The 26,199-nt window shown below is 36.7% G+C and overlaps 3 protein-coding genes across 3 annotated transcripts; 1 reads left to right on the forward strand and 2 right to left on the reverse strand.

Annotated features, from left to right (window-relative positions):
- Positions 1-4,274: 4,274 nt before the first annotated feature.
- On the reverse strand, positions 4,275-5,847 carry LOC101298391. The gene is made up of 2 exons (XM_004292504.1): positions 5,607-5,847; positions 4,275-5,194 (listed from the first exon to the last, which is right to left on the reverse strand). The coding sequence occupies exons 1-2, from the start codon at positions 5,773-5,775 to the stop codon at positions 4,275-4,277; spliced, it is 1,089 nt and encodes a 362-aa protein (XP_004292552.1). The 5' UTR covers positions 5,776-5,847.
- Positions 5,848-15,809: 9,962 nt separating this feature from the next.
- On the forward strand, positions 15,810-19,417 carry LOC101314333 (scarecrow-like protein 1-like). The gene is made up of 3 exons (XM_004290529.1): positions 15,810-15,959; positions 16,309-16,365; positions 17,365-19,417. The coding sequence occupies exon 3, from the start codon at positions 17,420-17,422 to the stop codon at positions 19,163-19,165; it is 1,746 nt and encodes a 581-aa protein (XP_004290577.1). The 5' UTR covers positions 15,810-15,959; positions 16,309-16,365; positions 17,365-17,419; the 3' UTR covers positions 19,166-19,417.
- Positions 19,418-19,571: 154 nt separating this feature from the next.
- On the reverse strand, positions 19,572-26,193 carry LOC101314619 (small RNA degrading nuclease 5-like). Its single transcript, XM_004290530.1, has 14 exons — positions 26,055-26,193; positions 25,743-25,799; positions 25,555-25,620; positions 25,085-25,218; positions 24,863-24,975; positions 24,262-24,369; positions 24,082-24,152; positions 22,945-23,004; positions 22,045-22,100; positions 21,460-21,520; positions 21,050-21,317; positions 20,484-20,665; positions 20,097-20,392; positions 19,572-19,838 (listed from the first exon to the last, which is right to left on the reverse strand). The coding sequence occupies exons 1-14, from the start codon at positions 26,172-26,174 to the stop codon at positions 19,718-19,720; spliced, it is 1,713 nt and encodes a 570-aa protein (XP_004290578.1). The 5' UTR covers positions 26,175-26,193; the 3' UTR covers positions 19,572-19,717.
- Between the last annotated feature and the right edge of the window lie 6 nt (positions 26,194-26,199).

Below are 26,199 nucleotides of genomic sequence, written 5' to 3' on the forward strand. Positions count from 1 at the left end.
GGATTATTTTGTGGAAATTCTTATTCGTATGTGCAAAGTTGAAGTTTCGGGAGTCAAATATATTAAGGTGTTTCGTTTGTTTTTTTAGGTGGCCAAAAGTTGACTTTCTTATCCATAAGATATTTTTGAAAACTTTATTCATGAAAGTTGTAGTGCTCGACGATACGAATCCGTGGACACGCGGCACGCGTGAATTGGACATCGGATGTGGAAATTGTAATCAATTGAAGTTGAGTTTCTATTTTCGGGAGGTGTATAAATGGGAATTTATTCACTAACCCTTGAACCCAAATCAGTTTGAGAGAAAAGTTTCTCTCTCCTCTCCTCCTAAGCTCGTCGACGCCGAACCTTCACCAGCGTAGAACTCAGCCGTCCGGCCACTAATCGAGAGGCCACCGGTCTTGTCAGATTCGCAGGACCACCGCCTCCAAGTCTTGGGCGGTGTTGCATGGTGGTTAAGCAGTAGACGCCAACAGACGATGTCCTTCGGTTTGGAGTCGGCGGCACTGCCGTGATTGAAATCGCTGCTTACGGTGGCGACGAGGAGCGACTTTAGGTGTGTGTTGGTTCTTTTCTTCTTCTCTTTGTGGCTAGGCATAGATTGAAACACAAAATTGAGTTTTGAACCCCGGATTTGCAGATTTGGGGGCTGAGCTTATGGCGGCGTTCCAAACCAATTTCTGGTCGAACTGAGCTAAACCTCAGGTATTAAAGTTGCTCACCATGCTTCAATCTACAAGTTTTGTGTTGTAAGTTTCCCCAAATTTCAAAGTTGGTGGGATGGCGCGTGGGGCTCAAGCAGCGGCACGTGGAAGCGTGTCCGGGCAGTGTGGATAGGTTTAGTTGTTGTGTTAGCTAGTTTGTGTCGTTATGAGTGTGTTGATGTGTGATAAGGCTAAGTGTAGATTAGGTAATGCATCTTAGGTACTATGTTAATCATAGATGTTTGGGAGGTTATGAACCTTGAAAATCTGAACTTAGAGGCAGCGTGGATAGGTTGTTGAATGTCCGACGACCTTGGGAGGTCTCGGAGGAAGGATTGTCCTCCTTTGGGCGACCTTCAGGGTAAGGTTTGGTTAAGGGTGCAATGATCTTTTGTTTGAGTAGTTACTAAAGGTTAACAAATGTAATAATTAGGTAACTTGTGGAGTTGGTGTTGAGCTTGGCTCTTGTGTTTTTGTTGAAGACGCATCGGGAGTGTTAAGGTGAGTAAATCTCACCCAAGGTTCACATTGGGACCAAATTTATTTATGGTCATTTTGATGATGATGATGAATTAAAGGAAAATTCTTTTGTTGTTTTAAAATATATGAGCTTGATCGCTAACGGCTCATAGGTAAGTTAAAACAAGTCTTCATATTTAAATGATTATTTTTAAGGCTCTTATAACCATAAGATTGTTGGTTCTTAGTAGATTATTCTTGTGAAAATATCTATGTATGTGCATATAAGGTTATGCGAGTGTATATTTGAGATGATGTGTTTATTGGGTTATGTTGATGTTACTATACCCTATTGTGAAATGTTGTTTAGACAATCAAACCGGGAACTAAGTCTTTGGCCGAGTGATTGGTTACGGTTAGGATAGAGCTTTAGTCCGTCTGTCAATGTATGTCATGGGAGATACCTTATAGGTATCTGTGACTCATGGATACATGTGTTTTGATGTATGCCATGAGAGGTACCTTATATGTATCTAGGACTCATGGATACATGTGTTTTGTTATAGATCATGAGAGGTACCTTATAAGTATCTGGGACTCATGGGTACATGTGTTTGTTATAGGTCAGGGGAGGTACCTTATAGGTATCTGGGACTCATGGATACATGTTTATTTGTAAGAGTATTGGATATGTGTTTCATTTTGGGGTGAGTGTGTGGACAACCTTCATGTAGAATTATCGATTATTTTTCTATTGTTACATGTGTTAATAATGGTTGTTGTAAATGTGTTGAGTTAGTATTTTGGGAATTACTCATACGAGCTTTTTAGCTTTCCGGGTTTATTGTTTTACAACCCGGTGCACCAATTCATGATGTAGGGGTTAGACCTGCAGGTGATGATCAGCAGAGGTGAGTGGGAGGCATAGTGACAAAGTTTTAGATGTCGAACTTTTTATTATTATATTTTGTCATATATATTGTATTAAGCTCATGGTGAGCGTTTTCATTTTACTTGGCATTTCAAGTTGATGTAAACAAGAAAATGTAATATTTGACTCAGTGTTGAGCTTATATTGAAATTTATATTTCCAGCCTTTGAGTTTAGTATTTGAAGTTAATGAACAGGTATTGGGTTATTTTTGAGATTTATCATGTCCAAATTTTTGAAAATTATTCTTTTAAAATTAGGACGTGACACACTATCAATCAAAAATTACTTTTGTATTTTTGTTTCTTTTCCAAAATCTAAATCAATTAGCTGAATGCCCAATTCAAACAATGGTCGATGTCTAGTCGAATTCCAGTTGTTTCTTTGATGGAGGATGTGTATTCGTCTCTTCATTTTAGGATTTACGTGTCTAGAGTAAAACTGTAAGAGGTTTGGTAGTATTGTTGTTCCAATCTCATGTTATTGTTCCTAGAGTAGTATTGTAGAATTGTAGAATTTAATCAATTATAGGATGGTTGGGTTGCATTTTGTTACCAATCTAAAGGACCAGGACCGGGCCGGACCGGACAGAATTGGTTTAATATCAACAAAAAATCCGGCTGGGACTGACCGGTGCGGGTCAATTTTATTGATATTTTTTCATGCTTTGGGCTTTATGCCCATCCTTAAGCCCAACCCAAGACAGGCACAAACAACACATCTCCTCAGGGCACCCGAAAAGTTTCGTACCGTTAGGTGGCCGGACAGAGAAGACAGAGAGAGACCATGGAAAGAAGGCAAAAGCTTTTTTTCCCATAAAAGTATTGATAGAGAGCCATAATGTTCACCTCAAATATATGTTAATTATTTGACCATTTGATGTATTCATATTTTTTTTATTATTATTATTATTCTTATTGGAAATGAAATAGCAAGTCACCTCGATGACGTCATCAAGTTAATAACATACCCACTACGTTTGTCTTCAGACCAAAGTTCACGAGTATCCCAACAAAGTCAGAGACTAATCTCCTGCCGCATGCGTACGTACCCGAAGGCGCATCATATTTGCTGGTCGTAAACAGATAGGACGTGGGACTTAAAGTCTAGCTAGACATGCATGTAAAACCTTGATGACAATATCATGCTTAAAAATTAATTAAAATTGCAGAGATAAAATAATAAAATAAAAAGGATTTCTAATGGCAATGTCTAGCAAATTAAACATATAGGATAATTTCTTACTTCAAAATGTAGAGAGTAAAAAGAAAAAAAAAATAAGGGTTGGTTTGAAGTCTTCAATGGCAAACCATGGGTCACATCATTTGCATCAACTGTTTATGAATCCATAACAACGGTATGTTTAGGATTTCAACTGTTCAACATTTCTCCATTGATATCTATTTTTACAATGAAGTTAATTAATTGGTATAAGTCAGAAGAAAAACTGGACTCCTAAGAAGACTTTCAAGGCTCTGATTACACACGCAAGAGGAAATATGGGCCAAAGAACACAAATAATAGAATTAATTTTTTCCAAAAGCTGTTATGGAAACTATATGAATATGGCTAAAATAAATGGTCAAGAGGAAAATATGCAGCTTCCAGGTGCATGACCACTTGAAGATTATGATATTGGCATGAGATACGTACATATATATGCAGATGATGATGATGATGGTTAAAATCAATGCATATGTCCAAAAATATATACATACAACTATAGCTATCATCTCCATTGTGAAAAATAGGTAAGAATTAAACAACTGCAACCACAACTACAGCTAGCATTTCCTTTGGAATAGGGTTTCCATATCTACAAGTTATCCTTCAATGGAGTCCCAGCTGCCATAATTCGAATACATGCATTCATTGAAGTGAGACAAACAGTATGAAATGAAGTAACCTTTATTATTCTTGAGCTAACCATGAGGACAAAAGATTGGATTCTTGAAACCTCGATCAAGCCTAGAGAATATAGATTTTGATTCTTGCAACTACGTAATAGGATCCAGTATTACATTTTCCTAAATACAAGTAGAAACCATTTCATAATATATTATTTCATCCTAATTAAACATGTGCATACCCTCTTAAATAACTAAAATAATTTAGTTTAAGAATAGAATAGATAGAAGATAAATTGACTAGTGTCATTTTTTTGATGCGTGATCAAGAAAACTAGCTAGAGATCCCCACACCAAGAAAATCTATGAAGGGAACTTCCTTGTTATGCTCGATGGATGAATCGTGATGATGATGAGGATGGTCTTCAAATGTAGTAGCTGATGCAGCCCTCTGGTACTCTTTCTTCAATATCATCTTGCTTCCATGCTTCTCATGAATATCTCCAAGAGGACTAGTACTACTACTGAGGCACCCGAAATGATTGATTGGAACATTAACCCTTCTGGGATTTGGAAGCCCAAAAGTACTACTGCTGCTGCCGGAACCTCTATACCTGCCATACACGAATGCTGGACTTGAATATTGCCCATTAATTCGAGGAACAAAACGATGATCCGAATTACCACCCTTGAAGCACTCCGAAACTCTGTAATTAGATATTTCTGATCCTCTCAAGAAGCCTGATGAAGATGTCGAGTTGGGATTTGATAATGAACTTGTCATTGAAGCAAAGTTCCAATTATGACAAGAAGAGCTTTTAGGCCTTGACGATTCCATGAACGACATTGCCCTACCTTTACCAGGGTTCCTGAATTCAAACACAGTACTAGTAGTAGAACTACTCTGATTGTGATCAAACCCAGTTGATGATTTCAATATCCTCAAATCAAAAGCGTTGGAAATTGATGAGGAAGTGTTCGATAGAGAGTCATTAGAGATTAAGAAATCTTGGTAGCTTCTCTTGCTCCCACAAATTAACTTAGATTGCTCTCTTTGCCTTCTGGCCATGATAACATGCCAGTGATTCTTTACGGCGTTATCAGTCCGACCTGGAAACAGTCTTGCTATCATTGCCCACTTGTTTCCGTGAATCCGATGAGCCGCTAGAAGCCTCTCTTCTTCTTCTTCACTAAACGGCCTTCTGTTGATTCTTGGGTCTAGTTGATTAAACCATCTCAACCTACAACTTTTCCCTATCAGAAAAATAAACAAATAAAATAATCAGAGAAATCTTCAGATAAAATTAACGAGGAAATGACCGACATACATATATCATTTCCTCGTTAATCGATCATTTCCTCGTTAATTTTCAATACAAACTACTGATGACAATGTTCAAGTCAATTAAGGGGGGAAAAAAATGCGCAGGGTGGTTCATACAGATCGAATATTAGGTTGGAAAACTGAGATCAGAATTGAAAAAAATACAACACAAGGGTAAGTTACAACTATTCTTGAATCCGAAAGAATAACTTCCATCGTTTGCCAACTACTCACATAATTAACCACTTCTATGTTGTGATATTGTAGAGAACTATATCTCATTATCTCCAGAGAAGCACCGGAACCGCCTATCAAGAATCGAGAGAGAGAGCGAGAGAGTACCTGATCTTCCTTGAAGCTTTTCTGCTATGGAGTTCCAGTTCTGGGCACCGTACTGTTCGACGAGTTGCCGGAGTCTTTCATCTTCTGCGGGCCTCCAGTGTCCTCTTGGGCAAGACGTCGACTTTGACTCATCTGCAGAGCCAGCAGGAGAAGCTCCATAATCATCCATGGCAAATCAAACTTTTTCTTCACACTTGTTGGAAGTACTTGTCCAATTAACCAACTATAGATACAATAACACAGTTAAAGGTATCCTGCACGAACGAACAATATATAGAAGAGACCGAGAAAATTATGAAGATCCAATAGGAAAGTGGCCGAGGGGTCGGTTTAGGGTTATGGATGGGCAGTCACTTTTGTTGGTTTTACACGACACATTAAGCTAATTAACCTATAAATATGTATATGGAACATGTTACTGTAGAGCCAACATGACACTAGCTATCTCTCTTTCTTGTTTTATTTTTTCTTCTTTCTCTTGTTAATACTTATGTCATTGGCCAAGACACCATCTAAGACATATTCCCAACTGTTTCTCTCTTCCTCTCACACACGTCGCACAAAAACAAGACACCTATAATTATTGATTTTATCTTCATAATTAAGCCATTTGCTGATTTGCATGTACTACGTTATTGATAATAATATATCAGACCTAAAAAAAAAACTGGGAAGCTTATAATTAGCGGGACATTTCTCCTTATACGATGTACTGATTAATAACGATAATTTAAGTATAGATGTACTAAACTTGTCTGACAAATAATAGATTCTGTATTTGTGTTCACGTAAACGTATTGTACTTTTAAAAAGAACCGTATTGTACTTAAAGAAACAAACATATGAAATCCAAATCACTGAATATCAGAGTACTGAGTGTGGAAATACTTCGAAATGCAATTCTAGGAAAAAACAGATCATGGTAATAAGTAACAGCCTTATGTTTGGTACACAGTTTTAGAAAATATAGAGGTCCATGTCCATGTGAACGTTAATTACTGTATTTATCAAAATGTTGCTGTTTTAGTCCCATATGATGCTTCTGATTGGAAGCAGTTTAATAATGTAAGGTAGATGGACATGTAAAACCATATTAATTCATTGTAAGGGAAGTTGGTAGTTCTCCAAATAGGTAATATTCAAGCTGGCATACCCAGAATTTGCTATAATAAATTGATATTACTAGTTTGTTAAATAAAGCATTAGAATTAGTTTGTAATGCAGCTTATATGTACTTAAAAAGATAGGTTGTTCAAGTGTACATTAGTTTGACAGCATAGTGACTGATATACAAAGAAATATTTATATTCTTCTTTTGGGTACATACACAGTCACATACTCACATATACTTACTACAGGATGTGTACGTAGTCATATTTAGTTAAAAAAAAAAAAAAAATAGTATAATTGCTTTACTTTATAAGTCAGCATTTAAGATATATATATACACCCTAATTAGTCAGCCTCATATGATTCTGGCAATTCTTATTAAGCTAACTGAACTACAAATATTTATAATTCTTGAGATACGATTGCTCTAAGCCTGTAAGATCACATCTCAATGTATTAATTAAGCAGAACCTTTCTGAATTCTGATAAAACGGTTCGATATATATAATACGATTTATGGTGTGCCTGCATATATGCAGGCCGTCACAGATTTAGCGCTCTATGGTCGAGCACCCGCCCGAGACCTATTCATACGTTGATCGAGAGTCATCTAACAAGCAAAGCAAGGTTAGGGCTCTCTCCATTCGGGAGTTGGTGAAGTGCTTTTGTCTTCTACGAGTGTACATTGGACTTGTTTGGGAGGCGAAGACACCATTTTCATGCTAACTGATGATACAGCGGTTGTCGCTTGGTGGCCGGATTTAGCGCATTTTTATGGCGCCAATCTTATTGCAAATGGAGGGTGGTCATCTGTGGTTTCAATGGGTACAAACTAAAGGGTGTATCCGTTCTTCTGATGTTCGATCCTTACTGTTCAAAATAGCTAGACAAACTGAAGGGTGGGACTAGGTTGAGGCTTGTAATGGCGTGCGAGTACAAGAGGAAGAAAAGTATGGGTAAGCCGTCTGCCTTTCTCCATATATACTTCGTTCCACGCAGATGAGAAGTCAAATACAAACATTGAAACATTTGGAACAACATCGATCTATACCTAATCATTCTATATTGTTTCTTCATTAGTTGATTGAGATTTGACATCCCATGACAAGTGAGATCGAAAACACCTAATTAATTTCTTCCATTTCAAATATGCTTCAAAGAATGGCTAGCTAGCTTATTATTAGCATCAGTATCATCCAATTAAACCACTAGGTACCAAATCATGTCCTAGTAACAATTAATGGAGGATATATATTCACATACCATTCCAAATAACACCATAGTTTTCGTATTTTATGTATTGCATGTATATGATAGGGCAAGCTACGTTTCACTATATATTATTCTAGTTTGTTTGTGTTTTCTTTTGATCGAAATCACACAGTTTCCCTAAATACTTCTAGGTCCAATGACTAATCAGTGTCGAAATCTCATATCAGAACGTTTCGTCCCCTGATCTATAAACCAAAAATAGATTAGGATTTAACTTTAATTAACGTATGCAGGGATTCAATCATAGATTAAGCACTCTATCTATGCACAGTCATGATAGTTTCCAATAGTGATACATAGACAAGTTTCCTGCAGCCGTATTCTACCAATGCCTTAGCCACTTTACTTTTATACGATATATCGAAACAATAATATAGTCGAAGAACCACTCTGGTTAGCAGCACCATGATAGCTGCTAGAACGGTGCCATAGTTCTTCATGCGATCATACAGTTTTAACTTTTAAACACTTCTAATAACAACTATCTTATGGTTAAGGATAAAGTCTTATATATCATGGAGTCTGCTGACTGTGGAACTCTTTTCATTTGCTAATTAGCCAGCCGAAATTGATTGCCAGGTGTTTATACTAACAAGTAACTGCTAAACTCTATAAAACAAAATTATTAAGAGAAACACAGTAGTACTGTAGAGGAAAGCTAAGTGAACACGTACATATGCGTGATGGTGGTTAAGCAGTCAAGTAGTTATCAAAATATATATATCTAGATCACACAGGTGTAATGTGATTGTTGATAGTCGACCTAGCTAGCTAGTAGAAAATGATACGGTTAGAGAACTTCCAAATAAGTAGGTGTCGATGGAAGGAAGGGCCCGTCACAGGAGAGCTTTAATCATATCGATCATCAGTAATATTACTTGCTGATTGCACATATCATGCGCGCGGTATTACATAATCTTCACCAAATTAAGCTGCTTCTCAACGTCTTCAATCAATGTTATATGTGATAACTCATCTTATGCTCTTCTGAGGTGCACATTCCAACTCGATCGGTCATATATGCAGCTCTCTCTCTCTCTCTCTCGATCGATCATATATGCTTTCCAGGAATAAGCATATAGGGAAGGGTTTGCAAGAGCTTTCGAATAGTAAATGCAGAGCATTTCAGTTACTTGCACAGACAAACATCCATTTCTTCAGATGTCTTTATATGAAAACCATCATGTACCTTTTCCTCTCACCTTCCAAAACAACCCATATAAGCAACCCAATCTAGCTTCCATAGACAATCTTCCCCAACCCACACCCTTCCTATACAAAATATTTTATCAGCCCGCAGCAGCCATTGATGAAAAACTTCACCAAACTAATTTGACTGCTTGCTATATCAAACTCTCTTACATATACAATCTTTTTTTGTCGCTCTCTTCATTGAATGCATTTTGTTACATGATATGTCATCATATTAATGCATGTTTGGTTTCAATAAATTTTCACAGCATACATGTACGTGCTTTCTGAAATAAACTGGGAATTGTTTAAGCAACCCCTAGCTGCCAAAAAATTCAGCTGCATACATCATTTTCCAGTTCTTACTGAAGTAATTAGTAATAAAATTTAGTTCCAGTGTACCATTCAATTACGGTTCATATTTATAATTCGATTAATTAGTTTCTTGAACCAAGTAATGGTGGAAGTACGTCAGTACGTGTCTGTTAAATCTTGTTTAAACGTGATCACTTATACGGATTATATATGTTCTATATAAAATAGTTATATATACGAGAAGTCTTAAACGGCAACCGAATTCTGAGACACATGCATGCAGCCAATTCAGAGAGTTACGATCTGAATGAAGTAACCCACAAGAATTTGCAATATTAGTTATTAAGATCCATTCACCTCTATAATTTCTTAACTTAGCTTGCTTGTTGTTTTATGCATACATATATGCTTAATTGCTTAGCCAAACCCTATTAAAACCCCAGTAAATTATTGTGTTTTGTTAATTTAATTGGATCAAGTCAAGTACAGTTAATCAGTTGGCTTTTCTGTGGTGATTAAGTCTAATCTCAACTAACCACATAGCGATATTCTCCACTGCAGAAGTCCAGATTGTTATATATACTCTTAATACTAATAAACATATTATTCATAAGTTAGATTGGGACGTGATTAAGATCGATTATGACAGTTTAGCTACCTTAATTGAGTGGTTACTTTGTATCTTATCTCTGCGGGTCATGAGTTAGCAATCTCTCTAGACTTTGTCTAATGTGCATGTCTAATCGTGTCTATTCTTCACTCGTAGTCATGTACATAAGTACTCGATCGACATAAAATTAGCAACCAAATGAAAGGTTTATATTAGTTTTGCTTTATTAAATATATGAACCTGCCTCTTCCATGTTTATTAATCATGGTATGTACGTAATCAGAAATATTTCCCAATATAATGAAGTTGGGTCTAAATTAATTAATGTAGTTTACCACTATTACACAGCCTTTCAGTTGAGCAATATTTCAAAAATTAGCAAGAAGATGATGATAAACCTAAATCAGTACTATTACTTGACATGCAATATTAATAATGTTATCAGTTGCAGGAACATGTAGCTTATTTGTGGCATTTTTTTTGCTAGGCTATAGTCATGATTCGGGATATAGATGACATCCTACCTACTAGTTAACCTAATTTGTTGTTTAAATTACTATTCGGTTACGCCAAAAAAAAAAATTATAATCAATCAATCTACATATACTGGTTAAGATTTCAAATATCTATATGTATGGGTGCGTGTCTCTATCCCTTGATTAATGTATCACAAAGGACGTCTCTTTTAGTTATAATCTTATGCAACGTAACACCTTATCTACTTTGTCTCGTGAGGATTACTTTGAGTGTAATATTTTCTGTATGCTTTGATACATTTAATATCAATAAGATTAAATATTAGTACTACATATACTATTTGCTAAAAGATATATATGCTGGAGGGTAGAAACCCTAGCCTATAGATTGAATTCACGGAGTAGAGTTGACGTCCCAAAACATTCCGACAGCATTATCTGTACGTATGTACGAGTAGTTTTGTTTACTAAATAAGCTACATATGCAACAAGGGAACTCGGAGGAAGTCGATCGGAGCATGTCACTCCCTTGATCTATATATGGGGGCGTTTGGCAATTCGGAAAAACAACATGTACTTATTTACTAAGAACTTTGCATGCATGCATGGCCGAGCCAGGATTTTCTAATTTTATAATGGGATAGGCTATAAATTTTTCTTTTAATAAACGCGTACTAATTTATGTTAGAAACGGACTAAGTTTGATAACATATAGACTAAATTTAAAAATTTGGGGTGGGGTATATTTTATTTTTTAGTTTTTTGAACTAAAATTTAGCTAGAAATAAATGTGTTTTCAAAATTTAAGGTGGGATATAGCCCACAAGAGCTCGTGTGTAGGTATACCAAACGGATGGTACCTAGTAGTGTTGATGAGCTGCCGGCCACCAGGGTCGGTCCGTCGTGTTTAGAGGCCTTATGCGAGATATAAAATGTGGCCCTTTAGGTGCTCTTGATAAAAGAGAAACAATACACTAAAACTAGAAGCATGGTGTCACAAATAGGCATGTATATAAGCATATCAAACAGCAAACAAAAAAGATAGAAGACCAAAAGCAAATTTTCTGTAAAAGCATATTAGATTGACTTCAAAAGCAAATGCTCTGTAAAAGCATGTTACATTGACTTCAAAAGGAATTACCAAAAATCTCAGCTACTTTATTATAAAGACGCATCAAGTACTACAATACTACCAGACTTTTACCAAGATGAAATAGCCAATGCAATACTATTTTCTGAATACTGATCTTCTAGCACTCTTAGATGCAAAATCATCAATCAATCTCTCATAGTCAAGCTTTTCCAAGAACTCATGTTCAATGGAAATCAAAGCCAAAGCATTTAGTCTTTCTTGCGACATGGTTGAACGCAAGTAAGATTTCAATATTTTTAGCTTTGAAAAGCTTCTTTCGGCTGATGCTACTGTCACTAGAATTGTTAACAAAATTCTGTATGCAAGACAACTAGTAGGATAACAATTAGCTCTTTTCAAGAAATTTAGTATTGCACTAGCTGTATCTGTAATAGTTCCAATTCATTAAATAAATCCTCACCATCAATGTCGGAAGTGTGGCCATTCTCGAGCTTCTTTTCAAGATTGTTGCAACTTCTTTTCAATTCATCAGCATCCAAGGACTTCAACTCCTTTGCTGTGAATAAGAACCCAAATGTCTCTTCATATTGCTCAAACCTTCTTTCCAATGAACCGATTGCTTGATCAATTATGTATACAAAGTAATGAACTCTGAAAGATTCTTGACTTGATTCTTCAATGAGTTGTTCAGATGGCTGAGTTTCAGTGTCAATCTCATCAAAATGTCTCTTCTTGTGAACTTTTCTTTTCTTTTTCTTCTCAGGAAACACTGGATCAATATCTAAGTCAGCAACAATCTGACAATCTCTTTGGCACAATTCAATTTACTCAGGGAATTAAAATGTGTGTGTGGAGATTCGAACTTGGGTCTCAAATACACAAATCCAAAGGAAAACCAACCGAACTACAACTCCAATTGGCAATTTGCTACATCTTTCTACATAATATAGGTGTACAATTTTTTTTTTAACCCTCCAAAATTGGAGGCCCTATGCAACTGCACACTTGGCACAGCCCATGGGCCGGCACTGCCGGCCACCAAGCTTTGAGAGAGTGGTGGTGCAGTAAGCAGGTATGTATTGATGTTTGACACACTGAAGGTACGTAACGATAAGCACTGATAACTCGATAAGGTCACAACTAGCTAGCTAGGATGGTGTATATCTACACCGGCCAAGGAAATAAGAGGGCGGCGTCTAATTAACCATGTTTGCCTCCATGTCTCGATCCCGGGGATCTAGAGAATGGTAATCGAGCTCAGTCCTACAACTTCACAACCTGAAATGCTCTTGTATTGTACGCTGCTTTGTCGTCTGATGTTTTGCTTAAGCTGTTCATCCTTTTTCTTTGGTCATGTAGGCTCTATCCTACTTGAGCTAAATAAACAGTCTTCTTAATCTGGGAATTATTCGTGGAGGTAGTGGACTAGAAGCAATGGTCATCCCAGAGTGGGAAAAATCTAAAGAAAGCTAATGAACTCCTGCCTGATTAATGGTCGTTCCCCTAGCTGCGTAGCTGGTCTCCTAGCCATTGGATGCCTTGCAGTAACATGAGAAACTAATTTTGTTGGGCCAAATATTAACTTCAAATCTATAGAATACAGAATTGCAAAATATCTCTCCGTCTCTCTTATTCTACAAGTTTGAACATCAGACCCTTGGACCACAAAAAATGAGATGAAAAAACGAAATTCTAGTTCAAGTTGGTTTGGGCTCAAGACTCACCTTGACTATTCATGGCGGAGGGCCCATACATTGTGCAATGGTAAATGAAATAAAAACAAAAACAAAATAAAAAAAACAAAATTTTATAAGGGGACGCCAATCAATTAATATTATTAAAAAAAAAAAAGGGTTACATAGAGATAGCTCACCTAGCTACGACATCGGATCAAAAAAAAAAAAAAGCTACCACAAAATTGAATTACCTGCTTAATTGATCTAAAACTAAAATATAACAGTACATAGACAATCTAACATGCAATCAGTACACAATTAAATCAAAGAAACCCGAGAGCAATTTCCTAAGGCTGCGATGCTAAAGAAGGAACCGAAATAAGACCAAGTACTTCTCAAGTTTATTCAATGACGTAAGGCCTACCTAGGAGCACAACCAAGTTCATCTAGCCTAAAAAGAGCACTATACTGAGCGAGGCCCAGTCCTAACTACAAATCCAAGGCCATGAGCCCATGCCTAAAAAGGCCCAGGCCATCTTCTACCTGTAAGAGTGGACACCAATACCTCAACAACGACGATACAAGACACTTTCGGTGGTCTGCCTAACCCCTACTGCCCCATCATCGTTATCACGAACCCAACAAAATAGAATGGATTCCGGACCAACAAATCCAATAAAAAGCAAGCATAACCAGCCTGATCATTAACCTACATAAATTCACATCGAACGCTCGAAAAATTATTCATTGTCATGTTTTTAAAATTTTGAAATATTCACTGTAACAGTTTTATTATATAAAAGATAGACATAGATTGTGCATCTACCAAATTGTTCATGCATGTGGACTTGAATCAAGCTTTTGATAAGATAACGGACCTACGGAAGTATTTTATATAAGTTGGCTAATCTTTCTCAAATACTCAATCACTCTACTAATTCCCAGCCATGATTGATGACATGTCTGATTCTTTTCCCATTACTAATTCTTTGTCGTTCCATTCCAATCCCAAAACTATGTTTTGTAGCAGGATCAGCCAACGAAAACTCTAGCAAAGTCACCAGCGTTGGAGCATGCTTAGTCGGTATTGTCACCAATGTAATTTATATTTATTTTTTTCTTTGCAAATTAAACGAGACCTAGAATATAAATGGGGTCCAACAACTATCTGCCTAACTCCAACGATACGAAGAGACATTAGGCCTCGTTTGTTTCACAAAAATGAAAGTAGTTCCTTGCTCTTTCTCATGAGAAATGAAATTTTCAGAAAAGTTTTCATTCTAATGTTTGGTAACGCAAAGAAAACCATACGAAAAGTTGTTAAAATATAAAATAAAATATTATGGTGTGAGTAATAAATGTAGAAAAAGAAGGAAGGAAAATGGTTCCTTTGGATTTTGGAAGGAACCACTTTCCCCTATATTTTTCCTTCATGCAGGAAAGTCTTTCATTTTCTTTTGTTTTTTCAAACGCATGAAATAAACAACCTTTCATGATACCTATTTTCCGCGAAACAAATAAGGTCTTATAGAAGTTAAGTTGAGTGACATATATAGAAGTTGAAAGATACACTTCCTATGATATAAGAAAAGACTAATCCACTCACATTTTTTTTTTGTTACAAACGGGGTCAAAAAGACTAAAAATTAGAGGAAGAGCTCATCGTAGCTCTAGAGATAGCAACAATGTCATCCAGAAATGCTTTTGCTAATCCACCCACTTCGTAGAGTAGTAACTTAATAATTAGTACCACCAATTAAAAAAAGAAATCCTAAGCATATGAATGTAGTACATTATTGAAAGATGCTTCATCTTGTAATCGATATTGATAATTTATAACTTATATAAGAAATTGATCTACCATATCGCCGCATGATTTGTCACTAGTGTATGAGATCAATATACCCACTATATCCAATAGGGTCATTATCTAATGATGTATTGTTGCATAAAACTAATCTACCATTTCATATAACTTGTGTATTTCTTTGTATGCATGACTAGACAGACCAGTCTAGATAAGCTTGAGAGTTCAAACTTTGTATGAATGGTTTACTTTAACTGATACCAAAAAAAAAAAAAAATAGAATGGAAGAAAGAAAGAAAGAGACTTCAACCTTTGACTTTGTCGACACAGAACTCATAAGCGCTGTAATTCCATTGCCAGGAATATCAGCCACACCACGACTACGCGTTCGACTATAAAATATGTATGTTTCGGGTGTTTCATCATTATCATCGTCGTCGTCACCAAGCACACCCAATATTTTGGTCCCATTTTTCAACCATTACCGTACAAAGCTCTCACTGTTCTCACACCTATGACCTCCACCAGTCGTCCAAGCAGAACTTTTACCCAATCTGCCACCGTCTGTCCATTCATTGGAATGCAAATTGTACAGTCAGGATTGACTGGGGCCAAAGTACTATAATGGTGAGCAACACATTTGTACTACTATTGTCAACAGGCTTAGTCAAAAGACAAGTTGGTATAAACATGCAGACTGGAATAGAACTGGGAATCTGAAGAAGACATTGAGAGAGAAGTTTCCTTGAAGGGTATATTGTTGGGTGGAACTCAGTTTCTCACTACTTTTTAATTTCCAGAAGGTTGGAATTTTCTTCACTGTTTTGGGTCTTGGTTTTTTGGGTCAGATTCTTGATTGATATAGGAATAGCTACACATCCTTCCAAATATCAACTGGGTTTTTCTTCTTTGTTAATCATTTGTTCTGGTTGTTTTCTTTTTTGTTTTCTGCTTGTTTGTTGCTTCTCAACCTACCTAACCTCACAATCTGATAATATTTTATACACCATTAACTATAAGGAGTTGATTTGGCCTTTTCTCTTGTCTTTCATATATCCCAAGGTCAAATCCTATAGCTCTTCTTCTTCCTCCAAAGTCCAAACCAAATTCTCAACTTCATCTTCATCTGGGTTTCTCCAATGAACTTTACAGGACATCATCACTGGTTGCTCATATGATCTTTGATCCTCTCTCATATTTCAGCATAAGGTATATCATTTCTTTCCTCTTTTGTTCAATTTCTTAAGTTTCTTATGTTATGAACTGGATTATTATGAATTATTGTTTGCTTATTCTGTTTACACAGTGTGTGAAATCAATGAATTAGGCATGGATCTTTCTCATGCATGTTTGTAATCACAGAAAGAATCATACTTCACTCTTTTGTTGTTTGGATTTCTTAACAAGGTTCTTTTCCGCATGTTTCCGGATTTGTTGAACTTGTTGCCTCAAAGTGACTATGAAAACTAAATAGTTGGCGCTGTTGTTCCATTTTAGGCCCTGTGTAGTCCTACCTTCTTTTTCTGGCAAAGAGGCTTTCATGGGAACTCATGGAAAATAACTTCAACTACATGCCTTCAGAACTTAGTCAAGAGTTCTGATCCACCTAGTTTCTTGACCAACCCTTAAATCTATATGGAAATTGGTCGAAAGTCATCAGTAACAGACTTACTGTTATGTCTCCCTATTAGGCAATTGAGATCTTAATTTCCTCAAGTTGGTGAGCTACTAAGATGTCTTTCCTAAGGATCACTTCTTCCAACAAATTCACAATATCCATGCTTCTTGGTCATTTAATTCTTCAATCACTGTTGTTCTACTGAACCCTATTTTTCTGTGATTCTTTCCCGCTCTGTGTTAACTTCTAGAATGGGGTATCTTCGTATGCTCCCAGTGGTAGTAATGTTCTGCACAAATCCACATGGTTCCTGCAATTACTAGTTGCTTGGTATAGCATTACAAACTACTTCAATTTTATGTAATGATGAGTTTGCTCATTGGATATAACTCTTCATCTCTCTTTTTGACTAAGACACATACTTCTGCTTATGGATTATTAATCTAGAAAAGTAATATGTCCATCAAGGTCTGCTGAACTGTTTTCTTATGTTACTTTGTCTGTGCCAATCTAGTTTCTTGCTAAAGTTCCAAACTCAATAAGAGTTTGACATTAATTTACCATCTAATGTATGATGTATTGTGATACAGATCTAAATTCTATAATACAAGTCTTCCTCAACAACTGAAGAAGTAAAAGAAAACCATGTCTTTAGTCAGGCCAGTGGAGCTGTCTGCCACATCGTACAGAAAGTCGAAACTCTACTCTCTGAAGGGAAGCAATGACACTTCCACCCAAACATTTGGTGCCGATAAGAGTAATACCATGTATACGACTGATTCTTACTCCACCGAGAGTTATGAGTTCCTTGACTCCCCAAGTGAAGAAGTTGCGCATCCATCTAGCTCTAGCATTACTGGAAGTTCGTTTAATGAGCATGGTGCCTCATTTTATCCACGCAGAGCTGGATCTGTTTCCTCTTTCACCACTCAAAATCCATCTAGTACTTCTATGTCCACAAGGCTTCATGATGCTTACCGAACCAACATTGACTCAGATTACTTAGAGAGTCAAAGCCCAGATGCTGTTAGCTTTGATGATGATAAGATGAGATTGAAGCTTCAAGAATTGGAGAGAGCACTGCTTGAGGACAACGATGATGAACATGATGAGGAGATGATTGGCAGTGGTCAAAGCATGGAAATTGATGGTGAATGGACTGAACCAATCCAGAATGCATTGCTCCATGACTCACCCAAGGAGTCTTCATCATCTGATTCTTATCTAAGCAGCATCAGCAGCAACAAAGAAATATCAGGAACATCTCTTCGTACACCCAAGCAGCTGCTCTTTGACTGTGCTAGTGCACTTTCAGAGGGAAATATTGAAGAAGCATCAACCATGATAAATGAGCTTCGCCAGCTGGTCTCAATTCAGGGAGATCCTCATCAGAGGATTGCAGCATATATGGTCGAAGGCCTTGCAGCTCGCATGGCTTCCTCAGGAAAATTTCTCTATAGAGCTTTGAAATGCAAGGAACCCCCATCCTCTTATCGCCTTGCAGCCATGCAAGTTCTTTTTGAGGTGTGCCCTTGCTTTAAATTTGGTTTTATGGCAGCAAATGGAGCCATTATAGAAGCTACTAAAGATGACAAGAGAGTCCATATAATAGATTTTGACATAAACCAGGGGAATCAGTACATCACACTCATACAAACACTTGCTCAACTGCCCGGTAAGCCACTGCACTTGAGGTTGACGGGCATTGATGACCCTGAGTCAGTTCAGCGTCCCGTTGGGGGACTTAATACCATCGGCCAAAGGCTAGAGCAGCTAGCAGAAGGACTTGGTGTTTCGTTTGAGTTTCAAGCAGTTGCCTCAAAGACTTCAATCGTCAGTCCTTCAATGCTGGACTGTAGGCCAGGCGAAGCACTCGTTGTAAATTTTGCTTTTCAGCTTCACCACATGCCCGATGAGAGTGTTTCGACGGTAAACCAGAGAGACCAGCTTCTCCGGCTGGCAAAGAGCTTGAGGCCAAAACTCGTCACAGTTGTGGAACAAGATGTGAACACCAATACTACCCCATTCTTCCCAAGATTTGTTGAAGCCTACAATTACTACTCTGCTGTCTTTGATTCCCTTGAAGCAGCTATACCAAGGGAGAGCCAGGATAGGATGAATGTTGAAAAGCAGTGCCTTGCACGGGATATAGTAAACATCGTTGCATGCGAAGGCGAGGAAAGAATAGAGCGGTATGAGGTTGCAGGGAAGTGGAGGGCCAGGATGGCCATGGCTGGGTTTACTTCAAGTCCGATGAGTACAAGTGTTACTGATTTGATTCGGGAACTTATCAGAATGTATTGTGACAGGTACAAGATAAAGGAAGAAATGGGTGCACTTCATTTTGGATGGGAAGACAAAACCTTGATTGTTGCTTCAGCATGGAGGTGATGGTGAATGTGCGTGTATCATTAAGCTCCAAGTACTGCTATGATTTCATTTAGACTTGACTTGTAATTTTGTGTGGAACCAGACTTATGCTGATACATGTATTCCGAGTTAAATAAACAAGGGAGTTAGGATTATCTAACATTGATGTAAGAAGCCTATGGTTGTAATAGGACATGTATTTGTACTTTTCATGTATTACTTGATTACCTCGAAAAAGAAAATAGTACACTTTAAAGGTCTGATTCAAAACCCAAATCATGCAGAACCTAAATTATAGAGTTCTGTACTTTCCTCTGTGATTCCAGTCCCAGGTTACCCATATCATAATGGACGATCAATTTTAAGTTGTAAAATGGGAGGAGAAAATTTGTCTTTGGTTGTCCTATCTCCTATGAACTATTGCAGTCTGTATAAATGGGTTAATTTTTTTTGATATATTGAAACAGCTTTTACATAAATTGTTAAATATGTTCAAGCTACGAGTTTATTACATCAAAACTATCAAAACCGTATAAACGACAAGGTTATAAAATGGACTTGGGACGACGATACTCACTTCACACCCACAAAACATAAAGCTACCTCAGCTTGGGCCTTGAGCTCCGCTAAAACCTTTACAATGCTATCCCGACACATCGTGGTTTCCACAGGTTCCGAAAGCATTTTGTTTAATCTTTATCAGAAAAAATAAACTGGGTGAGACATGAATCAACTGCAATTAGTTAACTTGGCATGCAACAATCAAACTTCAGACTATTTACATAATATGATAAGAAGCCTGTACAAACTAAAAACAAAATACAACTAGCTGATCGGTGTCTTCCAGTTCCACAAGGTGGAAGCCAGACTCATAACCTAAAGGCCACTGAAAAAGAATCCATGAAGGAAATAGTGAACATTATGCATTATTAAGGTGTAATGTAGTATGTACCTGTCTACAGTTGCTATATCTCCATGACCGGTACAAATGATAAGCATGGCACTAGTGGGCAGTGCAGCATAAAGAGAACGTATTCTAGTGTCCAGGCAAATAAGAATTTCCTTTAGTTCAGAAGTCAAACTCCATCTGATACCTTTTTTATCTCCAGACTTCTTATGGCATGTAAGCATGCTTATCATCTGAGCAAGTCTTGCATTTAATTTCTCAGCATCCTCTGCTTGATTCTTTAAAAAACGATGTAATTCTGAGAATTGAGTCCAGACAAAGTGCACTTTCTCATTCCTTGCCTACAACCAATAGCAGAGGTGAACAAACCTGTACACATTTGTAGCAAATGTGAATACAAAAAAAATAGTGAATACAGCATTTGCAGTGTACCTCCTTTACAGCTTTAGATAGAGCTTCCTCATCAGAGGCCACAGGAAATGCATGGGATGATTCAGAGGCATAGCGCTTTACAATTGCAACATCATCAATGATAGAGGTGGTCTTTCCATTATCACTCAAAACTTTTAGTAGCTTTTTCCGGAAAACTGATGGTCCTGTACCAAAGTCAGGTCCTGATCCAGCAAAGAAGCATAAATATACAATATTACACATGATTTTAAAAAATACCAGACATAAAATACCAAAAAACATCTATCTGCTTTTTACAATTACAGAAATTTTTTTTTGGATAAGGTGCCAAATTCAGATACACTGTTGATACACTGTGTTTTGATTTTCTAACTTTTTACATAAAATGGAAGGAAATGTATTCTCATCATAACAAAATATGCAATTAGGAAAAGTGGTGGGGTAGACATGGGCAATAAAAGGTCTTAATGATGGCAATTCAGAGAAATCTCAAACTGTTTGGCAGGCCAAGTATACACCCCTCAATCTCCACCCACCATAAAATTCACTAGTCCATGGTATAATATATGCTTAAGAAAGTCACTTACCATGTCTAATCTTTAAAAGCGCCAGTTCCATAGCAGCTCTTGCATCTTCAGTACTGTCATGACCATTCCCTGACTGCTGTATCTCTTTTTTAAGATATCTCTTGGCAAGAACTCTAAGAGCAGCTTTGTAAGATCGCGGACCAGGGTGCTGGTACAATACTGCTGTATCAATCACGAGATTGTGACTGATTTTTAATGCTAATAAGTCATTCTCCAACGAATGTCCAACTAGGACAGTCTCTTTGTAAACCTGCTTTAGGAAGTCCTCCTGCATATAAAAAAGCAACTGCTATAACAGAATATAACATTATATCATCAAATTAGTCACACTAGTACGTGAATCCACATCCATGCAAGTACATGAATGCATGCATGTCTACATTATGAAAAGCAAGAACCAAGTAATGGACCTGAATATCTTTGAGGCTTGTAGTCACCCCGTCTAACATCTCAGGTGTGATTCCACTATACCTGCACAGAAGGGCTCTTGTCAATCTAATTAAATTTTCCTTTTTTCTTTACTGAATAGAAATTCTCATTCACACTGCATTAAATCAAACAGTAGACCTGTAATTACCTATTACTGGTAGCTACTAGATGCATGAAATAACCAAAAGAACACTAAAAAACCAACCATAACTAACATAAAAGAAATGTCAAGTTCTCTAAAAATTAAGTTAGGGGATAATGTATGTAATAGAAGAGACTGTCAGACCATATCACTAGGAGAAAGGCAAGGATGAGTATATGCTAAGATGCGTTTCTGCAATGAGAGTCGAACTCTTAAGGATATGAATATCTGAAACAATGAATTAATAAGAAATTTCGGCTTTCAGTGCAGAAAAAAATGAGGGGAGGAAGAGGAGGGGGGCACACTAATCAACATTCATACAAAGAAAAAAGCATGTTATTCAAGTTAACATGTTTACAGGACATGGTTTCAGGACTTGCACAACTATATAAAAGGGTTAATGAAAACTTCAATGAAAACTTACCTGGTGTTATAATCTTTGATGGCATTTGTAGGTTTAACCAATTTATCGAGTATAACCTGAAAATCATCAAGGGGATGGTTAAAATATATCTAGAAACAAATCCCTACATATAACAGACAAAAAGAATTAAGACTACGATAACATTGAAAATTTCAGATCATTCAAATCTAGATTAATATATCCCAGTAAAAATTTTAGAAGACAAACGATCTTGATTGTCATACCAGGAATCCAAAAAAGCTTATAAGCGAGATTTGCGATACAATTAAGTTAATACTTCAGTCCAGAAAGCATAACAAGATGCTATCAACATACTAACAACAAGGCATGTCCACATATCTGAGATAAAAGAGTAGATATATCAGATATATGAGAAAACTGCCTTGTTTCTACAATTCGAAACCTTCTTATGCACAAATGATTAATTAGTTTTATGGAATAAGAATGCATTGTAAATTGATTCCTTTGAAACTCCTGCACGGTAACTTAGAACTGGATACAAATGACTCAGATACCTCTATATACAAAACACTATCCAAACAAATCAGCAGCAGCTTAATACACTGATAACAAGCCACAGAAATTTATGTATTCAACCAACAACCGAAACAGAGAGTAAAATTCACTGATGACCCTGAGCATTGGCCTAGTCCGGTATTAGTTTCTTGTAACCCCCATGGTTAAAAGTAATGCTTTTACATGGTCCTATATTTCTAGTTGCTATTGAAAGGACCACTTCTAGGAAAGTTGACTTGGCCCCTCCTTCCCACACCCTTCCACCAGACCACCACTCCCCACTGACACTTATGTAAATTTTAAGTTTAGGAAGAATAAAAGGCATGAAACTCTTGAATCAAATCACATTAAACACCAATTCCTTTGATTAAATGAGGGACTTACCTCTCCTTTTATAGTCACCAGCGTGGCTCTTGTTAGCTCAAACCCCTCTTCTGTGATACACTGAGAAATTAAAACCAAGATAACACGAGAACACTAAGACCAAGATATTTGAAAACATAATTCCAATTAAAGCAGAGATAAACTTTATGAATGTAACAGATGAAGCTTGGGATTTTGAAATTAGAGCTCCAATATAAGTATGTGACCTCCCATGAACCATTACCTACCAGCACTCTGTATTTCCTATCAAAAAAGGTGTCATACAATACTAAGTCGCTAATTCTTATCGCTTTTCCGATATAATATCCTTCCCCTTTTTGAAGACAATAAGTATATATCCCACAAGCCTCTACTATCACTTCCATAATGTGACTCTCGAAAAAGAAGAAAAAACCCTCAAAAGAAAGGAGGACCAACCAAACACAATTAAGTTACCCTGAAAGATCACAGACGAAGAGCTTGAATTTTAAATTTTATAGACACTATAAGGGAAGAAAAGGACAAACAGAAAAACCCATATACAAGAACAATTTTAAAAAACTAGAATAACTAACAAAGCTACACCTGGGTGAAAGACTGTTGTTGTTTCCATCTATTTCTTTTGTTCCGATATCATTTATATTTCAAAATTCATGCAACCAAATCGAAGTCAGTAGTTATCGACTACATGATAACTGATACTTGATTACACAAAAGACCACTCAACAATAAAAAAGCTACTACACACGGATATGGGATACATGGATACAGGAAATCTCAATAATATTATGATACTATACATCTATAATATGTTGAAATAAATATATACTATCATAACTTTAAAGAAAAGCTAAACCCCATTGCCATGATCATGTTCAATGGTTCACACAAAATAAAATTTAAGATTCCATATCAAGCAGAACAGAAGAACTAATTCAAGTAACTACAGAAAACAAAGCAGTGTTGTGTATCACAGTACAAAAGCGGAATCTTTACTGGTGGAATAACACCCTATACATCAATCAGCTAATGAGTATAGATAAATGGAAAAGATGTGCTTCAACATTGAACTTCCCTACAAGCCAACAGTTTTCTGATACTTTATTGAAATAAACTAAACATGTCCTTGTCTTTAAACATTAATGTTGAAGGATTTACCATCTCACAATCAAGTGCTAACATTTCATTAGGAGATGATCCAGAAGGAGCAGGAAGAGTAGAAAGAAAACCTGCATTAAATTGAAGCAATATTCATCCCCTTCAGTTGTTTTGTTAAGAAAGTAGCTTAAACTTAAATAGAAATAAAAGTTTAATAACGAAATCGCATTATCACGTAACCTGGTTGATTGAGGACATAATTATTGTCTTCCAATTGTTTTGTTGTAAGAGTGTAAAATGTAATTGGGAAAGGTAGATCTTTCAGAAGCTCCCCAGGGGATGGATCATCTGTACAACAGCCACATTTATTGGTATAAGATCCACAAACAATGACAATGGTTTCATGAAAATGCATATAAATGAACAGATATTACATTTAGCACATTCCACTAACAACATGGTCTAATCAGGGAAAAAAACATGCATGATTTGAGTGAGAAAATTACTTAATTGAGTGAACAAAAGATGATAATAGCAAATATTGAACTCAATCAGATGATATAAATCAAACCTCAAAATAGCAACTAGACCAATGCAACAACTAGGAAACCTGATATGCAGTCTATTTTCAGTTCATGCATATTACTGAAACCTTGGAAACCCTTTTGTGTTTCAAGTGCTTGTCGCTTGCAAACTCCACTCACACAAGTTGGAAAAGCATTCTCCTAGAAAAATTTTACTGATCTCTAACCAATTCTTAGCTGTATCATTAAAAAAAATTGCAGAGGAGAACAAGGTCAGAAACTCAGTATGAATGTCAATGAAAGAACGAGTTATAAACCATGTTGATTTTCCGGGTTGGATTTTGTTCTAGCTGGATCACTTTCTTCCCTCTTTCTTTTTAGTTTGCTTGTGAGGAGCGCATCAATTGTCTGATTTTCATGCGACATATATCTGGCATAGATTTGAAAAGAAGAGAAGAAATCAGTAACAACTGCATAGCACAGGAAATAGGTAAATAAGTCTTCGAAAGTCACAGGAACAAAGAAAATTTATCACTCACCTGAGTGCTAAAACTGGCCTAGGTTTGCCACAGCATTTTTCGAGACCCTTAAATAGTCGATGCTGCGATAAATATAGAGCTGCATCCAGGCCTGGAACATAAAGCATAACCACTTTGGGGATGAGGGGCTTGTTCTGAAAAAAGTAAAGAGCACTGTATAATTAACTTCAAGAATTTGTGTTACTTTCTACTGTAGGCTTGTCATCAACCACGGCTCAAACAAATAACAGAGATATTTAAGTATACAAGGCAGGGTAATGTTTCACAGCTTAGTGAGTTTTCCACCTATATGACGGGATGACTAAGAATCATCTATGTCCTATCAATTGAATACATCAGTTTTAGTATGAACAGAAAAACATACATTATCCTATTTTTCGGCAATACAACTGAATACAGTTTATTGGAAGCTATCATGCATATAGTGGAATGATCAAAATTACAGGAAAAATTACCAGTGCATCAATTACCTTAACAAAAACCCAAGACGGCATGAATCCATCAGCAAGCACCCACGTCACTAGTTGTTGAACTTCCTGCATCGCAACACAAACTCCATTCATTCTTTCGTTTCTCAATTTATAAAAAATCAACTTGGAATCAGGTTTTAAACCACCCTCTCACAAAAAATAGAGAGATAAAGTACTTAAAAACATACTTCGAAATTCAGAGTAGAGCTAGCTTCTGGAGTCTTGAACTCCACACCTGCTTTAGCCTGCAGAAAAGGCATACAACATCAAACACAAATGCACTAGAGCTCACAATAATAACGATCAAACTCAAGGTTCTATACACCAATGCATATTATAGTTAACACTTGCAACCGAAAATCGAATCCAAGTAGCTTTCAAGTTGCAGAAACAAAAACCTAGCATTTCAAATTTTATCGCGATGAATTCATAGTAAGCCTAATAACGAATTGATTGAATTACAGAAAAATAAACAAAAACTGAGAAAGAGAGAGAGTTACTTGAGGGCCGTAAACGTCGTAGAAATTGGAGGTTTTGGCATTGGCTTCGTCTCTGTTTGAGTCGTCTTCCTCGGGAGCTATATCTTCTTCTTCTTCGCGTTTACTGTGCGACGAAGGCATGCTCACTCTCTCTCTCTCTCTGAAG

The sequence above is a fragment of the Fragaria vesca genome, linkage group LG2 (assembly GCF_000184155.1).
Source record: "Fragaria vesca subsp. vesca linkage group LG2, FraVesHawaii_1.0, whole genome shotgun sequence".
In the NCBI taxonomy this organism is placed as follows: domain Eukaryota; kingdom Viridiplantae; phylum Streptophyta; class Magnoliopsida; order Rosales; family Rosaceae; genus Fragaria; species Fragaria vesca.

Bases quoted from the DNA above. Each gene is read 5' to 3' on its own strand.
- LOC101298391 (XM_004292504.1), bottom strand. From the start codon at position 5,775: ATGGATGATTATGGAGCTTCTCCTGCTGGCTCTGCAGATGAGTCAAAG. The intron at 5,195-5,606 runs GTACTCTCTCGC...TTTTTCTGATAG, and splicing joins AAAGCTTCAAGGAAGATCAG to GGAAAAGTTGTAGGTTGAGA.
- LOC101314333 (XM_004290529.1), top strand. From the start codon at position 17,420: ATGTCTTTAGTCAGGCCAGTGGAGCTGTCTGCCACATCGTACAGAAAG.
- LOC101314619 (XM_004290530.1), bottom strand. From the start codon at position 26,174: ATGCCTTCGTCGCACAGTAAACGCGAAGAAGAAGAAGATATAGCTCCC. The intron at 23,005-24,081 runs GTAAATCCTTCA...TTAATTTCTCAG, and splicing joins TAGCACTTGATTGTGAGATG to TGTATCACAGAAGAGGGGTT. The intron at 19,839-20,096 runs GTACATACTACA...TTTCTGATAAAG, and splicing joins GATATAGCAACTGTAGACAG to ATTAAACAAAATGCTTTCGG.